Raw genomic sequence first — 20,643 nt, 5'->3', positions numbered from 1 at the left:
ATAAAGAAACTCCAAACTGCCCAAAACATAGCAGCCAGACTCATATATGGAAAAACAAGATTTGAAAGCGCAAAACCCCTACGAGAAAAACTACACTGGCTCCCAATCAAAGAACGTATTGCGTTCAAAATCTGCATCCTCATTCACAAAATCATCAACGTTGAAGCCACGGGATACATGTCAGACCTCATAGACCTCCCAATCAGAAACACATCAAGATCAACAAGAACTTACCTAAATCTCCAGTACCCAAGCTGCAAAGGACTCAAATACAAATCAACCTACGCATCCGGCTTCTCCTATATAAGTACCAGTGCATATTTTCTAAAGAAAAAGGTGCCAGTACTTAAATGGCAGGCCACCCTTCAGGGGTGGGAGTGATCACTGAGGGACCCACCCCACAATAGTGAGCCCCCCCTGCAACCAGTAACAGAACCTATGATAAGGCAGAATTGTTGTGTAGAGCCTGAGCTCTTTCATTAAAACTTGGAGACCATGGGTCAATTTTAGCAGACAATGGAAAAGGTGCCGGTACTCAGTACCCCCAAGTACCCCCTCAAAAAAAGCCCTGATAAGCACACAACTATGAAACGCACTACCGAACTCTGTGAGGAAAACATATGACCACTTAAACTTCCGGAAACTACTAAAAACTTACCTGTTCAAAAAGGCATATCGGAACAACCCAACTTAAATGCCTCAACTCTTCAACACAATAAAATCAAACCTCTTCCTCCTTATGATTCCTAAATCTGACTGTCACGCACAAACTTTACTCTACTACAACTTCACTTTGTATTTGTTCATACCGATATTGGGGATCACCTCAACGGTACTATGTAAGCCACATTGAGCCTGCAAATAGGTGGGAAAATGTGTGATACAAGTGTTACAAATAAAATGAATAAATAAATAAAATAACCGCCTTTACCACATTTTCTGGCAACGAATTCCAGAATTGAATTACAGTACATGTTGAGTGAAGAAAAATTTTCTCTGATTTGTTTTAAATTTACTACTTTTAACTTCATCGCATGCTCCCTAGTCCTAGTATTTTTGGAAAGTGTAAACACATGCTCCATGTCTACCCGTTCCACTCATTATTTTATAGACCTCTATCATATCTCCCTTCAGCCGTCTTTTCTCCAAGCTGAAGAGCCCCAGTCGCTTTAGCCTTTCCTCATAGAGAAGTCGTCCCATCCCCTTTATCATTTTCGTTGCCCTTCTCTTCACCTTTTCTAATTCCACTATATCCTTTTTGAGATGTAGTGACCAGAATTGAACACAGTATTCGATGTGCGGTAGCACCATGGAGCGATACAAAGGCATTATAAAGTCCTCATTTTTTTCCATTCCTTTCCTAATAATACCTAACATTCTATTTGCTTTCTTAGCCGCCGCAGCACACTGAGCAGAAGGTTTCAACGAATCATCAATAACGACACCTAGATCCCATTCTTGGTCGGTGACTCCTAACGTGGAATCTTACATGTAGTAGCTATAATTCGGGTTCCTTTTTCCGACATGTATCACTTTGCATTTGCTAACATTAAACGTCATCTGCCATTTAGACACCCAGTCTCCTAGTCTTGTAAGGTCCTCTTGTAATTTTTCATAATCCTCCCGTGATTTAACTACTTTGAATAACTTGGTGTCGTTAGCAAATTTAATGACCTTACTAGTTACCCCCATCTCTAGGTCATTTATAAATATGTTAAAAAGCAGCGGTCCAGGCACAGACCCCTGGGGAACTCCACTAACTACCCTTCTCCATTGAGAATACTGACCATTTAACACTACTCTCTGTTTTCTATCTTTTAACCAGTTTTTAATCCACAATAGAACACTACCTCCTATCCCATGACTCTCCAATTTCCTCTGGAGTCTTTCATGAGGTACTTTGTTAAACGCCTTCTGAAAATCCAGATACACAATATCAACCAGCTCACCTTTATCCACATGTTTGTTCACCCCTTCAAGGAAATGTAATAGATTGGTGAGGCAAGATTTCCCTTCACTAAATCCATGTTGGCTTTGTCTCATTAATCCATGCTTTTGAATATGCACTGTAATTTTGTTCTTTATAATAGTCTCTACCATTTTCACCGGCACCGACGTAAGACTCACCGGTTTATAATTTCTCGGATCTCCCTTGGAACGTTTTTAAAAAATCGGTGTTACATTGGCCACCCTCCAATCTTCCGGTACCATGCTCAATTATAAGGGTAAATTACATATTACTAACAATAGTTCCGCAAGTTCATTTTTCAGTTCTATCAGTACTCAGGGATGAATACCATCCGATCCAGGAGATTTGCTACTCTTCAATTTGTCAAATTGTCCCATTACATCCTCTAGGTCTATATAGATTTCATTCAGTTTCTCTGATTCGTCAGCTTTGAATGCCAATTCTGGCACCGGTATCTCTTCCAAATCTTCCTCAGTGAAGACCGAAGCAAAGAATTCATTTAATCTCTCTGCTATGGCTTTGTCTTCCCTGATCGCCCCTTTTACCCCTTGGTCATCTAGTGGTCCAACCGATTCTTTTGCCGGCTTCCTGCTTTTAATATACTTAAACATTTTTTACTATGGGCCCGATGCACTAAACTTAATGAGCCATTAACGAGCAAGTAGTAAACCCTGGCATGCACTAAAGGCTTCTACGAGCCATTTTCCGATCACGGTAGTAGCTAACGAAAACGGAATGCAGATGATCCAAAGGCTATTGTAAGGCTATTATAATGAGATGCACTACGGTTTTCCGACCCCCTTACCATGAAAAACCTAACGGGAGGTCTGCACCTCTTGTTGGGGCATAGCGAAAGAAAAAAATGTCGTCAGGGACGTCCTTTTTGGACGTCCTTCACCTGAGAAAAAAAAACCCAATCCAAAGACGTTCTTTTTGAATGTCCTTCACTTTTAATAAAAACCTGTGCCGCCCAAAAGGAAGACGCCGCGCCGCTCACCCCCTCCACGGCCTTCTGCAGGAAGGCTCCAATGCAGCTCGATCATAGCAGGAGAGTGCAGTTGAGGATGTCCATCCAAAAAGACATCCTTTTTGGACGTCCTCCCCCCGCAATAATAAAAACGGCCTTTTTGGCCGTCTTTCACTCAGCTGAGAGACATGGAAGTCTCTGAGCCAATCACAGCCAACCCTTCCCCACCGCCGCCATCGGGTACCTTTCCTGGCAGGGGTCCCTAACCCCCGCCAGCCGAGGTCCTCTACTCCGGCACGGCCACGTTGCTGATCTGCAAGGGCAGGCTTCTGTTTCTGTGCAGGACATCAGACTCACAGAAACAGAAGCCTTCCCTTGTAGATCAGCAACGCAGCCGCGCTGGAGTAGAGGGCCTCGGCTGGCGAGGGTTGGGGACACCCACCAGCAAATGTACCCGACGGCAGCAGCGGCGGCAGGGTAGGGTTGGCGACTGGAGGGGAAAGGGAATGGGACTTGATATACCACCTTTCTGAGGTTTTTGCAACTACATTCAAAGTGGTTTACATATATTCAGGTACTTATTTTGTACCAGGGGCAATGGAGGGTTAAGTGACTTGCCCAGAGTCACAAGGAGCTGCAGTGGGAATCAAACTTAGTTCCCCAGGATCAAAGTCCACTACACTAACCACTAAGCTACTAGGGGAGGTCGAGGGGGTTGGCGGCGGGCGGGGTCGGGCCAAATCTACGTGGGCCCATTGCTCTGTGGCCCCACGTAACTATGCCCCTGGATAGTACATAAGTACCGCCATACTGGGAAAAGACCAAGGGTCCATCAAGCCCAGCATCCTGTCTCCAACAGCGGCCATCCAGGCTTCAAGAACCCGGCAACCCCCCCCCCCCCCCACCCACCCACCCAAAACATAATTCTTAATAATGTTCAATGGACTTTTCCCTCAGAAATCTGTCCAAACCCCCTTTAAATTTTGTAAGGCCAGCTGCTGTCACTACATTCTCCAGCAACGAGTTCCAGAGTCTAACTACACGCTGAGTAAAGAAAAACTTCCTCCTATTTGTTTTAAATCTACCATATTCTAGCTTCATCTTGTGTCCCCTGGTTTTGTTGTTGTTTTAAAGTGTAAACAAACGCTTCACATCTGTCCACTCTAATCCGCTCATTATCTTGTAGACTTCTGTCATATCACCCCTCAGCCGCCTTTTCTCCAAGCTGAAGAGCCCTAACCTTCTCAGCCTTTCCTCATAGGCAAGTCGTTCCATTCCCTTTCTCATTTTCGTCGCCCTTCTCTGCACCTTTTCTAATTCCTTTATATCTTTTTTGAGATGCAGTGACCAGAATTGGACATAATGCTCGAGGTGCGGTCGCACCATGGAGCGATACAACGGCTTTATAACATCCTCGTGTTCATTTTCCATCCCTTTCCTAATAATACTTAACATTCTGTGCGCTTTCTTAGCCGCCACAGCACACTGAGCAGAAGTTTTTAACGTCTTATCCACGATGACTCCCAGATCCCTTTCTAGGTCCATAACTCCTAACACGGAACCTTGCATGACATAGCTGTAATTCGGGTTCCTCTTACCCACATTACAGCTCTGTCATGCAAGGTTTCGCGTTAGGAGTTATGGACCTAGAAAGGGATCTGGGAGTCATATGTATACTTGATCTTGATTTGTGCTTGTCATTTGTTAAGGGCACAGACTGTAAAAGTAATTTCCAACTTCGGAATTTGTCATCAGGGCACAGACCGTAGAAGTCTACCCTTGTTCTCCAGCTACTGAAGCTGAATCTGTCCAGCCATGATCAGGGCACAGACCGAAGTCTGCCTGGCACTGGCTTTGCTTCCCAGTTACTGGTGTTTCCATCTAATCACCGCAAAGCTTCTATGGTTCCATGCCTTCCATACAGGATTCCTTTGTGTTTATCCCACACAGTTTTGATTTTCGTTATTGTTTTTATCTCCACCACCTACCATGGGAGGGCATTCCAGGCATCTACCACCCTTTCTGTGAAAAAGTACTTCCTGATCTTATTCCTAAGTCACCCCCACCCCCACCCCGCAACATGCATTCATGTCCTCTAGTTTTAGTATTTTACATTTTCCTGGAGGGCTCACAATTCAAAATAAGGGTATTAAGGTGGGATTTGTACCCAGTGGCGTACCAAGGGGGGGGCGGTGGGGGCGGTCCGCCCCGGGTGCACGCCGCTGGGGGGGTGCCGCATGCCTGTCGGCTCTTCGTTTTCATGCTCCCTTTACCCTGGAACAGGTTACTTCCTGTTCCGGGGCAGAGGGAGCATGAAAACGAAGAGCTGGCAGGCGCGGCACCCCCCCCCCCCCCAGCAGCGTGCACCGGGGGAGGGGGTTCTTTAGCTGGGGGGAGGGACGTCGCGCTGTTCCGGGGGGGCACTGCACCCGGGGGGGCGTGGCGCATTGGCGATCCGCCCCGGTTGTCAGCCCCCCTAGGAACGCCACTGTTTGTACCTGAGTCTTTTTATGTGAAGTAATACAAGAAAAAACAAGCTCTAGCTCTAAAACATGCTGGGTCCTGATTGCTTGACCATAAAAGTTAAGTGCTTCTTCAAATGAAGTTTCATTCAAGCACATTTAGTTTAGCAGCACCTTGCCATTGCCAATCCAGTGCTTCAAAAGCATAAGTAAGAGTTTTTGCCCTATGATAGAAACTAAACACTGTATACAACGTTACAAACTTAGTAACAGTGTTTTAAACCTAAGACCGAGTGTCACAGGTTTCTGAGGGCTTTTCTCTTTATCAAAAAATATAATTGCACATGAGCTACTGTGAATGTTTTAGAGCTAGAGCTTGTATTTTCTTGTATTAGTTTACCAGCGCTCTAGCTATTACTGCAATTGTGAGTAGTTTTCCTTTTATGTGAAGCCCACTGCATTGACTACTAGGCTGCCCTAGTGCTTTGCTGGGTTGTCAGTTTGACCAGTTTACTAGGAATGGTGCCACTCAGTCAACCTTATACCTTTTTTTTGTGCATTTTCCCCTAGGACTTTTTTTTTTAATGGTACCTAAAGAAATACATACCAAGCACACAAATGTCTGTAAATTAGAGATTTTCAAAACAAAAAAACAGACATTTTTCCAGGTTGAAAATTGCAATGTTCAGAAGATGCTTTTACCACAGCATCTACAATTGGACTTGGATGTTATATCAAAAATGCCCTTCTATAATATCAGGTTGATATTTGTCAATAGGTTAAGTCTGAAATTTGTGAAAACTGCGGTGCTTTACATTGATAAAGCACATTTTTCAGTCATTTATACTTCTATTATTCTAGATGACATTGTTCTTCATTAAAAAATAAGTTTGGAATTTGAATATTTTGCTGAATTTCAGGTTTATATAAAACTCATACTTTTTTATTAGCTCAAGGTGAGTTACAGAGGACTTATCTAAGCTTGTACCTGTGGCAATAGAGGGATATGTGACTTGCATAAGATCACAAGGAGCAGCAGCAGAATTTGAACCAGGTAACCTGGTTGTCAGCCTGGTGCTCTAATCACTAGACTGCTCCTCCACTCTAGTATTTCTACTGTGAAGGATACATTTAAACATCTTAAAATACTTTGCCTGTTAAGTGCTTACATTACTTCTGCTGCTCTAGCTACACTGTTCAATCCCTGGTTATTCAACAGATTACTGTAACTCATTATAGGGTCCTGACGTACACTAGCATTATTAATTTAATCTAATCTGAGATTTATTCACTACACAAATCCCAGCTGAAGGGTCTAGGCGGCTTATATCCCAAGAAGCCTATTAGTTATATATGGGGAATTACATAACAAATAGCAAAAACTATTATAAAAAAAAGTAAATACAATGAAAACCCATTGGTAATATGTAAGAATGACATCAGGACAATAAGAACTAAATATAAAAAATAGCAATTCAACAAGGAACAAAAACACTTTAAAATTTATCAAATAAAAACATTTTCAATTTTCTTTAAAAAATGTGCATAGCTTGGTTCCACTGTAATGTGCAAAGGAAGTTCATTCCATATAGAGATAGCCTGGAAAGAGAACAGAGAATCAAATTGTCATTAATAGGCATTACCCCCAGATTCTATATAACACGATTTAAGTTGCACATGCAAATCAGGTCATATTCTGGATTTGTGCACACAACTTAATTAGCTAAAAAGCAGTCAGCACCAATAATTGCCAATTAACAAGCAATTATTGACAATATTTGGCATTAATTAGAATTTACATGCACAACTGACTAAGCATATTCTGTAAAGTGATGCACGTAAATTTAATGTGCATAGCTAAAAAGGGGCATGGAATGGGCAGATCATGGGTGTTTCTAAAATATATGCACATTGTTACAGAATACACCCAGTTTGCGCCTAATTTAGGTGTTGGCATTTACACGTAACTGCCCATGACTAAATTTAGTCACTCGGACAGGCATTTGGCATATTCTGTAAACCAAACTGAAATTTAGGCATATTCTATAAAGTACGTCTAAATTTAGGTGTACTTTATAAAATATGCCTAGGCGTATTTTATTTTCAGTGCCAATTTTTAGGCGTGATATATAGAATCCAGCCCTATTTGTCACAAGGCCAAGTTATATACAAATTTGTGCCTATTTTATAAAGTGAAAATATGTGTCTATGTGTTTTTATAAATTATCCCATTAGAAAGATGCTCAAAGTTAGACATGCCCTGAGGCAGAAGTAACTTTGTATGTGTGCATGCCAGTAGTAAGATTCAATGTTTATACCCAGGGAGCATGGATTTTGGATTAAGTATTAGTCCTGTAAAACCCAAAGTTGAAAATAACTAGTGGAGTTGGTAAAGGCTGGAATCTGGACATGCCTGGGACATTCTCACAATTTTGACTATATTCCTTGTCGGACTTGCTTTGGGGTCCTTCCAGCCAAGCCAAGTCTGTTTGTAAATCCTGAAGCCTGTGGGGAAAATCCTGAAATAAGTTCCAGTCCAGGCTAGTCCATTCCGGGATCCTGTTCCAGACAAGCCATGCTCTGCTGTTGTTGCTGCCAAGCCCCACCCTTACTGGTGACCTCATCTGTAGTGCCTTTATTAAGCACCTGGGAACTTTCAGGCTTTGCCTTTGCAACAGAGGTCATCTGATGAGTTTCTTGTCGGTGAGTGTTTGTTGCAGTGCTACCCTGCTTACTTCTTATTCTGGCTTGACCCTGCTTGTTTCCTGGAGTATTCTACTGTTTGCTGCCTGCCTTAGACTTTCTTTGGACCTGACTACCCTACTGTTTGCTGCCTGCCTTAGACTTTGCTTGAACCTGACTACTCTACTGTTTGCTGCCTGCCTTAGACCCTGCTTGGACTTGACTACTCTACTGTTTGCTGCCTGCCGTTGACCCTGCTTGTTTTCTGGAGTATTCTACGGTTGCTGCCTGCCTTTGACCCTACTTGTTGCCTGGAGTGTTCTACCGTAGCTGCCCGCCTGTGACCCTGCTTGTTTCCTGGAGTACTTAGCTGTTTTGCTGGCTGCCTGCTGGACTCTGCAGTTCTGGTTCTTCCTTCTGTCCCATAGTACTGCCGACCGCCTGCACCCAGGGGCTCAACCCCTGAGAAACAGCGGTCAAGCGCAGGTGAAGCCTAGCTGTTCCTGCCCTGCCTGTTCCAGCTTGCTCCGCCTCTGCTGCAGCTTCTGCCTGGTGGTTCCTGTCCTGGTTTTACCAGTTCGTCTGTATTCTGCCTTGTCTTTTGTTTGGGTGGTTTTCCTGCTGCTGCCGCTCCTCGGCAGTGGCCCAAGGGCTCACGAGTCCAGATAATCCTAGAGAGTCTGACAAACATATACTTATTTTGTACCTGGGGCAATGGAGGGTTAAGTGACTTGCCCAGAGCCACTCTAGCCTTGTACCTTATGATTCTTTTGCCCTTGCCCCTCTTACTGTTGTCTTATTCCCCCCCCCCCCCAGCTCTCTGCTTCCCCTTCATCATTTTGTAATTCTCCCACCCCCCTCCCCTCTCCACATTGGCCTCCTTGATGCCCACTCTCTACGGCACAAAGGTCACCTTGTTGCTGACCTCATCTTGGAACACTCTCTCGATGTCCTCTGCATCACTGAGACTTAACTTTGTCCCAGAGACACTGTAACCCTACTTGATTCCTGTCCTCCAAGTTTCCTTTTCACTGACATGCCTGCCCCTCCCACCATGACAGTGGTGTTGCCTGTCTCTATTCCTCTTCAGGTAATTCAGTATTCTTTTAAACCTCTTTCTATTTCCAATGCCCTTATCTTCTGGTTTTCATTCTCTTCTTCACACTTTTACATAGTCCTCCTCTACCACCCTCTGCCCCCATCCTCAGCCTCTACAGATGAGCTCCTCGCAGTCATCAACAAATGAATGACTCTTTTTTTCCCCATCTCCTCCTGCTTGGTGACTTCAACCTCCCATGCTCTGACACTGCTGACTCCTTCTTATCTTTCTCATCTTAACTCTGGCCTTCTGCAACGTTTCGTTCCCTACTCACTCGGCTGGTAATACCCTTGATCTCATTTTCTCCTTCTTATCCTCAAGCCTTATTCCCTCTGCCCTTTCCTCATTCCTTTCACCGTGGACTGACCACCTCCTCCTCACCTTCTCTCTCCCAGTCTCTTCTTCCTGGCGTCTTCCTTCACCCACTCAATACATCTCCCAGTCCCTTAATGCCTCCTCATGCGTTCTCATTTCTGCCTCACTGGTTTTACTTCCCCCAGGATCCTGCTACTGCTTTTCTCTCAGACTGTGTCTCTGAATTCAGTTCTGCTTTCTCTCATATTCTTGACAAGCACATCCCTCCCTTCACCCGCTCTTCTTCCTGTCCTTCTCTCTCTGCCTGGTTCTCTTCCCACCTACACCTGCTTAAATCATTTCTTCACTGTGCTGAATGCACATGGCACAAGTCCTGCTCCTCTGCCACTGTGGTGATTTTTCAAGCTCGCCTCCACAAATTTCTTGCTGCAATCAGAGTAGCAAAGCGTACATATTTTGACAAACACATCTCTTCCTCCATTAACTGTCCTCACATACTCTTTCAGACCTTTAATCAGCTTTCTCACTATCACATATGATCCTACTTTGCTTTCTTCTCCCACCTCCCTCCACCCACCTCCTGCCCTCGCCACTCCATCTCCCCCTTCTTCCTGTCTGACTGCTATCTGGTCTTCCTTTAACTTTCCCACCACCTCCTCCCTTCTCCCAGACCCTACAAATCCCTCAATCCCTCCTCTTCTCCCCTCGACCCCTGGCCAGCGTTCCTCATTATGTGGTTTTCCCACCCCCTTCTTCCTCTCCTCCCTCTATTCCAGGCCAGTCTCTTTCTTGGCACCATTCCCCCATCTTGGAAGCATGTACTTGTCATGCTTCTCCTTAAGAAACCTCACCTGCCCCATCTCTAATCTCCCTCTCTTTGCCAAACTAGCTTTACACAGCTTGAATCTCTCATCAAGAATAGTAATGCTTTACATCCCTTCCAGGCCGGATTTCGCCACAGTCAAGGTACTGAGACCCTTCTTCTTGCCCTGTGTAATACTATCCACTCCTCTCTTGACCAGCGCCACTCTGTTATTGTCGTATCCTTAGACCAGGGGTTTTCAACCCAGACCTCGGAGCACACCCAGCCTGCTTTAGACCTTTCTTCTGCCTTTGACTTAATTGATCACTCTCTTCTTCTTTGCTGTCTGCAATCCCTGGGTATCACAGACACCATTCTTTCCTGGTTCTCCAGCTATCTCTCTGGTCGCCTTTTCCAACTTGCTCACTCTAGCTCCTCCACCCTGGTTTCCCCCCTTGAGTTGGGTGTCCTAAAAGGTTCCTTCTTAGCACTTATTCTTTTCATCATTTTTCTTGCCCCACGCTGACTCTTATCCAGGATCTTGATTGTACCCCATTCTGCTATGTCGATAACATCCAATTTCTCTGTTGTGACTCTGACCCTACAACCTCCTTCTCCACTCTCAATACCTGCCTTAATCGCATTTCCATCTGGCTGAAAGACAACCTACTTTTCTTAAACTCCTCTAAACGTGAATCCATCATCTTCCCCTATGTATTCCTTGCTCTCCCTGCCCCTCTATCAATGACCAACCCCTCCATTTTCAAGACTCCATTAAAATCCTTGGTATGACCTTTGACAGTACTCTCACCTCTAAGGCCCAAATCAATTCTGTGGTCCACTCCTCCTTTTTTGCCCTGCAATGTATTCACTCTATCCACTCCTTTCTCTCCCCCCTCTGATTCAATCCCTTCTCATGGCACTGGTTATCCCCCCCACCTTGACTACTGCAATTCTCTCTATGCTTGTCTGTCCCTCTACTCACTTCAACACCTCAAACTTCTCCACTGCTATGAAACTTCTTTATTGGGTGAACCGCTTTGATCATGTCACACCCCTCCTTTGCTCTGAACACTGGCTCCCCATCTCCCTTCGTATTAAATTTAAGCTTCTGGTCCTTGTCTTTAAAGTCCGCTCCACTATCACTCCTGCCTACATCAATAAGTTACTCATTCCTTACACTCCCTGCTCCTCTAATGACAACCTTCTCTGCCTCCCCTCTCTTTCCTCTTTCTACCTTACTATCTTTCATGAAACTGCCTTCTGTTACCTTGGTCCTAAACTCTGAAACTCCTTTCCCCTTCCCCTTAGGACTACTACCTTTTTGCATATCTTTAAGAAATGCCTCAAAATATTTCTCTTTCCCAAAGCCTTTGGTTCCTCTCCCCGCTGAGCCATTTCTCTTTCTCGCCCCCTTCCTTCCTCTTTTCTCATTTCCTTCCTCTGCTCTATCTGCAGCCCTCTCTTCTGCTATTCACGCATTTGTTCTTGTAGTCAGTTGTTGTGAACCATGTGGAGGGGCATAATTGAACAAAAACGTCTATCTCCATGGGCGTTTATCTCCGAGAACGGGTCCGTGAAGGGGCGGACCGAACCGTATTTTCGAAAAAAATAGACGTCCATGTTTTATTCGACAATTTGTGAGCTGGGCGTTTTTGTTTTTCAGTGATAATGGAAAATGAAAGCGCCCAGCTCAAAAACGAATAAATCCAAGGCATTTGTTCGTGGGAGGGGCCAGGAGTCGTAGTGCACTGGTCCCCCTCACATGCCAGGACACCAACCGGGCACCCTAGGGGGCACTTTTACAAAAACAAAAAAAAAAGGTAAAAGAGCTCCCAGGTGCATAGCACCCTTCCCTTGTGTGTTGAGCCCCCCAAATCCCCCTCAAAACCCACCGCCCACAAGTCTACACCATTACTATAGCCCTAAGGGGTGAAGGGGGGCACCTACATGTGGGTACAGTGGGTTTGGGGGGGGGGGGGTTGGACGACTAAGCATTAAGCAGCACAATTGTAACAGGTAGGGGGGGGATGGGCCTGGGTCCACCTGCCTGAAGTCCACTGCACCCCCTAACAACTGCTCCAGGGACCTGCATACTGTTGCCAGGGAGGTGGGTATGACATTTGAGGGTGAAAATAAAACGTTGTGAAACATCATTTTTTGTGGTGGGAGGGGGTTAGTGACCACTGGGGGAGTCAGGGGAGGTCATCCCTGATTCCCTCTGGTGGTAATCTGGTCATTTAGGGCACTTTTTGGGGCCTTATTCGTGAAAAAACAGGGTCCAGGAAAAGTGCCCTAAATTCTAGCTACAAACGCATACTTTTTTTCAATTATCGGCGAAAGGCGCCCATCTCTGTTCGGGTGATAACCACGCCCCAGTCCTGCCTTCACCACACCTCCGACACGCCCCCGTCAACTTTGTACACTTCCACGATGGAGTGCAGTTGAAAACGTCCAAGTTCGGCTTTCGATTATACCGCGTTATTCATTTTTGGGAGATAAACGCCTATCTCCCGATTTAGGTCGTAATACAGGCGTTTTTGTCTTTCGATTATAAGCTGGATAGTTGCCTGCTGACTCCATTGCAGTATATCATGCACAATAAAATAAAATAGATGTGCCTCCCACTTACATATTTATTTATGTCCCACTGATGCTTTCCCCCTGTGTATAACCCCTTGCAAATATTCGCTATATAAGTTACATAAGTTATTTACAGGATAATTCTTAAACATGTTATTGACATTTGCAAATGGATGTACACACATATGCACTGTAGTGAGTCCCTTGGCTGTAAGGGATTGACAGAAGCTGGTATGGAGTCTTCCTGGCTTGAATAGGCTGCTGCACAGCAAGCCTCCAAGATACAAAACAAAATCCACAAACAAAAAGGAAAAAAAAAACCCCCAACAACTGCAATTCCAGCAACTGCAATTCCAGTTACTCAAAATCAAGCAGTGAAAGCATTATGCTGCTTGTATATCACGTCCCCTACCAGGGCTCAGGCGGTTCCACGGATGGTGCGGTGTTCCCCGCCGCCGGAGATGGCTCAGCGCCGCATGATGGGTTGCCTGGGGTGGTGTGGCCATTTCTTATTTTTTTCAGCGCTCCCGCGCCGTGCTTCACATCCACGGGGTGCTTAATTCTACTCCGGTTGCTTCATTCCGCATCCCTTCTGCCCAGCTCCTGACCAAAGACCATCTCTTCCTCTCGGCTCCTGTTCCGCCTGGCCCTGCTTACATAAGTCCTGTTGACCACCTGCACGTAGGGGCTCAACCTCTGGGGAACGGCGGTCATTGCAGGTGAAGTCTCAGGGTTGCCCAACCGCAGAGTCAGGACCTGGATCCTCCTCTTCTTCAGGGCACGTCAGTGTTCTGCTCGGTACAAGGACTCATGAACGTGACATTGTATTCCTAACGAGCTAACCAGGAAGAAAAGGCAACCTTCAGCCTTCCTCCCATCCAGCAAAGTCTTTTGGCAACTAGCTTGTTTAAACAATTTCTACAGTATACTTGAAATTTCTCAGAAACTTTAGGAGTCCACTTCCAACCCCATACAGCTTAGTGCAGAGTTCACTCACTCTGGTACACACCAAACAGTAGCCCCCAGCCTTGCTATGGCTTATCAATTAAGGTTCATATCTCAGTTTCAACAGTTCAATTTACAGTTCAACAATCCAGCAATAGTTAATTGTTCCCCAGTGTAGTTTCAGCCGGGGCTTGTCCCCTACCTCCCACTTCCCGGGCAAACTGGCTCTGGTCCTCCCACGGGGACTATGTGGAGAGAAAAAAAAAACCCAACAATTGCAAAGCTTGCCCAGCCACTGAAACTCCCTGCAGCTGGTTTCCTTCACTTCTCTGGGGTTGGTGCTACCTCCACCTGCTCCTCTTCTTCGGGGTTTGTGATCTCTGGAGAGAGTCCCTGCTCAGTCTACTCCATGTCTGTGCCTGCACTTTCTGTTTCCTTCTTCACATTAGCCCCCCCCCCCCCCCCCAGAGACTCCTCCCCCCCCAGCTGTAACCTGTATTCAGATTACATTGTTTAGTCAGCCAGGGGGCCTGGGCTAAGTTGGGATCCTGGTCTGTCCTTAGGGATTCTCCTTAATAGTGCATAGGATCTGTTTGTCTGGGAACTCCCTCCTTTTCTGGCTGGGCTGGGTTTTCCTTCTCACCTGAAAACCTATGCTGTGGCCCGAGGTAATACATGTGAGAACTCTCTTTACCTTGCCTGCCAGCATTAGGTGGAGCCCTCGAGTCATTACAGCACATAAATATCAGTATTCCATACATTTATGTACATACCCCTAATTTTATAAACTTGTGCATACAATTGCGCATGCAACTTATAGACTTGTGCCAGTTACACATGTAATTTAATAATTAGCTGCTAATTGGCATAAACAACTAATTATTGTCTGTAACTGGTGCTAATTTGGCACTGATTAGCAGTTACACACATAACTGCCCTTAGTTGGGATTCTTAAAAATTGTGCATGCAAAATCCATAGCGTTCAACTGCAAGGGAGGTAGACCTGGGAGGGGTATGAGTAGGTCAGGAGGCATGCCTAGCACTTGCACATGCAGGTTATAGAATACTATCAGTTATGTGCCTCACTGAGAGCAATTAGGTGCAAGCATTTACACCAGCTTTTGGATTTTGAGATGACAAAGGTGCTCACACCTAAGGCGCATAACTTAGGACCTATGCTCAAGGCCGCTGAGAGACTGAGCCGGGCCAGGGGCAGGACCGCTGCTGCCGCCGCCCCCCAGGACACTGCTGCCGCCCCCCCCCCCCCTGATGCTGCATAGCCAGGCACGTTTTGCTTCACCTCCCTGCCCCTCGCTGCAACTCCACATACCTTGGCTGGTGGGGGTCTCGAAGCCCTGCCGGCAGAAGCCTTCCCTCCAATGCTGTTCTCCGCTGCATTGCCTGCCCGGTGCAGCTGCTTCTCCTCACATCACATGTGCTCAGTTTCATCAAAACTGAGCATGTTGTCATGAGCAGGAGAGAGACAGACCCCAGCATTGGACCCCCCTTGGAGGAATTTTGCCCCCCTCTTGGTGACCCTACCTACGCTAGTATTCTATAACAGCAATTTTGCATGTAATTGCCAATATAGAATTTGTGCTTAGCGCTCATTAACCTGGTACCTAACTTTAGGCAACCTTTTGAGAATTACCCCCTAATGCGCATGCAAATTTAAGCATCTGGTTTATAGACCTACTCTTGTAATGGAAGGCAATAACAGGAACATGGTTGACAGATTGGTTAACAGAATGGGAGAGAGGACAAGTGGTGTTGGTTTAAGACTCAGAATTTATATGCTTCTGTACACAGAGAAGGGCATAATCGAACGGGGCGCCCAAGTTTTCAAGAGGGCATCCTCGCTGGACGGCCCTGCAAAGGGGCATGGAAACCTGTATTATCGAAACAAGATGGGTGTCCATCTTTCATTTCGATAATATGATCGGGGACGCACAAATTCCCAACATTTAGGTCGACCTTAGAGATGGTCAACCTGTATATAATATGTAAGCCGCATTGAACCTGCTATGAGTGGGAAAGTGCGGGATACAAATGTAACAAAAAAAAATTAAATGTTGAGATGGTCGTCCCCGGTTTTCGGCCATAGTGGAAACCGAGAACACCCATCTGAAAAACGACCAAATCCAAGCCCTTTGGTCATGGGAGGAGCCAGAATTGGTAGTGCACTGGTCCCCCTCACATGCCAGGACTCCAACTGGGCACCCTAAGGGGCACGGCAGTGGACTTCATAAATTGCTCCCAGGTGCATAGCTCCCTTACCTTGGGTGCTGAGTCCCCCAAAACCCACTAAACACAACTGTACACCACTACCATAGCCCTAAGGGGTGAAGGGGGCACTTACACGTGGGCACAGTGGGTTTCGGGTGGGTTTTGGAGGGCTCACAAATACCACCACAAGTGTAACAGGTAGGGGGGGGTGGGCCTGGGTCCACCTGCCTGAAGTGCACTGCACCCACTAAAACTGCTCCAGGGACCTGCATACTGCTGTCATGGAGCTGCTGGGTATAACATTTGAGGCTGGCAAAAAATATTTTTAAAGTTTTTTTATGGTGGGAGGGGGTTGGTGACCACTGGGGAAGTAAGGGGAGGTCATCCCCGATTCCCTTCGGTGGTCATCTGGTCAGTTCGGGCACCTTTTTGAGGCTTGGTCGCAAGAAAAAATGGACCAAGTAAAGTCGGCCAAGTGCTAGTCAGGGATGCCCTTCTTTTTTCCATTATCGGCCGAGGACGCCCATCTGTTAATCACACCCCAGTCCCACCTTCACTACGGTGCCGACATGCCCCCGTGAACTTTGGTTGTCCCCACGACGGAAAGCAGTTGAGGACACCCAAAATCGGCTTTTGATTATACCGATTTGGGCGACCCTGAGAGAAGGACGCCCATCTCCCGATTTGTGTCGGAATATGGGCGCCCTTCTCTTTTGAAAATAAGCCTGAGAGCGGTAGAAAACCAAAGAGGAAGAATCTCAGCTAGGCACACTGGTTGGGCCATTGCTTGAGTACTTATCATGCTGCCCACATAGCTGCAAAATCTGTGGGTATTTTTATCTGTAGATTTTGCAAGGATTTTAAACATGAAAGTACATGCATAATTTCACTTTCAAAATTGCTAAAACTAAAAAAAGAAGAGACTGCAGATACTTGCATATACTTTTTTGTACATTGAATAGCTTGGAAAATTACATTGTCTACTATTATTCTACTATCTTGTCTTCTGCTTTATTTGTTTTCATGTCTTTTCTTCTCTCCTTTGTCTTTCTTTTCTCTGAGCTCTTTCCTTCCTCTCTCCCTTTTGCTTGTTATTTGTTTCTTATCTTTAATCCTACTGTTTTCCACTTTATTTTCCATACTTTCTGTCTGTCTTCTCATTTTTTATGTGTTAGTCATATTCTCCTTATCTGTCTCTTCTTCCAACCATTTTACTCCTCTCCATCCATTGCGATCTTTCTTCTATGTATTCTTCTTTCCCCTTCTTTCTGTTTATGTACTGCGTGTCCTTACAGTTAAATAATCAGAAACATGCCCTGAGTGAACAGCTGCTGCAGAGTCATCGTGAGATCAACATGCTGGGAGACTCCCTCATGCGAGCCATGCAGAACAAAGAGGAGCTGACCAAAAAGAATGCAGCACTGGGTGTACAGCTTACTGCTGTGGAGAGGGAGAGCCGAACCACAACTGAGGAATTAGCTAAACTTAGGTAACAGCTTCCCATTGCTTAAGTTGTGAGGAAAAGACTTTTGATATCTTACTTTCCCTTTACCCCTTGGAATCTGATGCTTGTCCCCCATAAATTCTGACACCAATCCCATTCAAATTTTCAAACTATGATCTCCATACTCTTCATGTGCTCCCAAGGACTCTAGTACTCAGTCTACATAGGAGCCAACTCTGTAGGTGCGGTGGGTGCTTGAGCACCCCTAATATTGAGAAAATTCCTTGTATGTGTCCAGGGAAGGGTTATTTCTACTGGGCTTAGCACCCCCAATAATTTTGAAAAGTTGGCTCCTATGTACTCAGATGTACATCTCCATGGGTTCAGACACCAATTTACATACTGTTATCCCATCATCTCTATTGTCACTTCTTTGGCATTTCATTTTGTGCTTCTGATCACTTGATAATTGTTTCAGAGCTGAAAAGGATGCATTGGAAACCAGCCTATATGAGACACAACAGTTGGTAACACAACTGGAAGCCCGAAAGGAACAGTTGGAAGGGGAAAATCAGAGTATACTTCTAGCAAAGGGGACTCTCATAGGTATAGTATGGTACATACTCTCATTGATCCTTGTACATTCTTTAGGTTCTATGCAAAAAACTTCCTGCACAGTTACCTCAGGGTTCACATGGTTTTACCACAGGTTTACAATGCAGAAAGGTGTTCACTCATGTGGAAACTAGAGCTGTGCCAAATAGCACATTTTACTATTCGGCTGAATGTGAATAATGAAAAATATTATTCAGCTGAATATGAATAATGGGCATTGAGCTTTAACATAACAAATAATAAAAGAAGCAATGTGAAATCAGAGATCAACTGCCCGATATTCATTCACTTTGAATGGGCTTTGTCGGCATTGCTACATGGGAACCACCAGCTCGACTTGATAAAAGAGGCCCTATATGCAGCTATGTGTGACCCAAAAAACCCCCGGAAATGTTGGTCGCCAGATATGGCTTAACATTGAATATCTGGGTTCACCGCTAACCACAGGAGGTAGCCCAGCTAAATCCCATGGTCCGAATATTGGCCCCCAAGTGTTTATTTCAGTAGGATTTAGCACAGTAGAGCTCCAGATTAATCATATTCAAATTTAAATCACTATTCAGCCGAATACAAATAATGTATTCAGGGCCGAATCGAATACGAATATTCAGTACAGAAACCCTGACCACACACTGCATTAAAATGTAGGCAAATGCAGTGAAAATTTTTACATGTGCAGCTATCACAAGAAAAAGTTTACCAGGTCTGGAGCAACATAGAAAGGCTGGTTGAGAGGAGTGGTTATCTACTGGCACCCCCTCTCTTCCTCCCAATTTGACCATCCTGCCCAAGATACCTTGCATCGAGTCTGCCCATTTTTTTCTTCCTCTTACAATATTGTTGTATCAAGTTCTGGTTTGACTCTTTCCTAAGTATTCTCTATACTAGTTCCATGCTTTCTTGAATTCTGATACTATTTTGCTTGCATTGTATTTTCTGTGACTATTATTTTCTTGTGTTATTCTTAAGTCTATCCTTTCAGCCTTATATCAGGGATGTGCTAGCACTTTCTTCCTACTGAAATGCATTAACTGTTATGCTTTGCTTATAGCTCTGAGGTTTTAAATGTCTATCATATTTACTCAGTGCTTTTTTGTGCCGGTATGCGCCGGTACGGCATACCGGCACCTTTTTTTAGGTCCGAAGTTGTGCTGGAGCCGGCTCTCCGACGTTGTTCTGGAGCCGGCTCTCCTCCCTCCCCCGAGCTAGCCTTGAGTCCCTCCGCGCCGCCAGACAACCCTTCTGCCACCTGACCCAGCCAGCACCTGTCCCAGCATTTTAAAAAAATCTACAAGCGGCGGTGCGGTGCCTCACGTCTGAGTAAAAGAAGAAAAATTGCTTCATCGGCCGGCTTTCCCTCACTGTGTCCCGCCCTTGCAGAAGTTACATCAGAGGGCGGGACACAGTGAGGGAAGGCCGTCCGACGAAGCGATTTTTTCTTCTTTTACTCAGACGTGAGGCACCGCTCCGCCGCTTCGTAGTTTTTTTTAAATGCTGGGTCAGGTGCCGGCCGGGTCGGGTGGCAGAAGAGGGTCGTCTGGCGGCAGGAGGGGACTGGGTCAGGGAGGGGGGGCTCAAACAAGAGAGAGGCTCAGATGGCTCTCAGGGAGGGGGGGCTCAAACGGGAGGGGGCTCAGATGGCTTAGGTGGCTGGAGCGAGGGGGAGCAGGGGAATGAGGAGAGTCGCTGGTCATGGGTGGAGGGCAGGGGGGACGGGGGGTTGCTGGACATGGGTGGATGGCAGGGGAGGGGGTTTCTGGACATAGGTGGAGGGCATGGGAGGGCAGGGGGGACAGGAGGGTCACTGGACATGGGTGGATGGTAGGGGAGGGGGGTTTCAGGACATAGGTGGATGGCAGGGAAGGACAGGGGGGACAGGAGGGCCGCTGGACATGGGTGGATGGCAGGGGAGGGGGGTTTCTGGACATAGGTGGAGGGCAGGGGAGGGCAGGGAGGACAGGAGGGTCGCTGGACATGGGTGCATAGCAGGGGAGGGGGTTTCTGGACATAGGTGGATGGCACGGGAGAGCAGGGAGGACCGGAGGGTCACTGGACATGGGTGGATGGCAGGGGAGGGGGGTTTCTGGACATAGGTGGAGGGCGGGGGAGAGCAGGGAGGACAGGAGGGTCGCTGGTCATGGGTGGATGGCAGGGGAGGGGGGTTTCTGGACATAGGTGGAGGGCAGGGGAGGGCAGGGAGGACAGGAGGGTCGCTGGACATGGGTGGATGGCAGAGGAGGGGGGTTTCTGGACATAGATGGATGGCAGGGGAGAGCAGGAAGGACAGGAGGGTCGCTGGACATGGGTGGATAGAGGGGAGGGAGGTTTCTGGACATGGATGGCAGGGGAGGGCAGGGGGGACAGGAGGGTCACTGGACATGGGTGGATGGAGGGGAGGGGGTTTCTGGACATAGGTGGAGGGCAGGGAGGATAAGAGGGTTGCTGGACACGGGTGGATGGAGGGGAGGGCAGGGGCAGAGGAGGGTTGCTTGCTGGACATGGGTGGATGGAGGGAATGGCAGGGGGTTGCTGGA

At 46.4% G+C, this 20,643-nt stretch overlaps 1 protein-coding gene across 1 annotated transcript in view; it reads left to right on the top strand.

The window, feature by feature from the left end:
• Positions 1–20,643, top strand: part of CROCC2 (ciliary rootlet coiled-coil, rootletin family member 2) — an 825,280-nt gene that overhangs the window by 341,386 nt on the left and 463,251 nt on the right. The window contains 2 exon segments of the mRNA XM_030216488.1: positions 17,346–17,539; positions 17,973–18,100. Of these exon segments, the coding sequence (XP_030072348.1) occupies positions 17,346–17,539; positions 17,973–18,100 (322 nt within the window).

This window comes from Microcaecilia unicolor, chromosome 10 (genome assembly GCF_901765095.1).
Source record: "Microcaecilia unicolor chromosome 10, aMicUni1.1, whole genome shotgun sequence".
NCBI lineage: Eukaryota > Metazoa > Chordata > Amphibia > Gymnophiona > Siphonopidae > Microcaecilia > Microcaecilia unicolor.
Note: the sequence above shows the minus strand (reverse complement) of the source record. Positions and strands in the feature narration are given on the sequence as shown.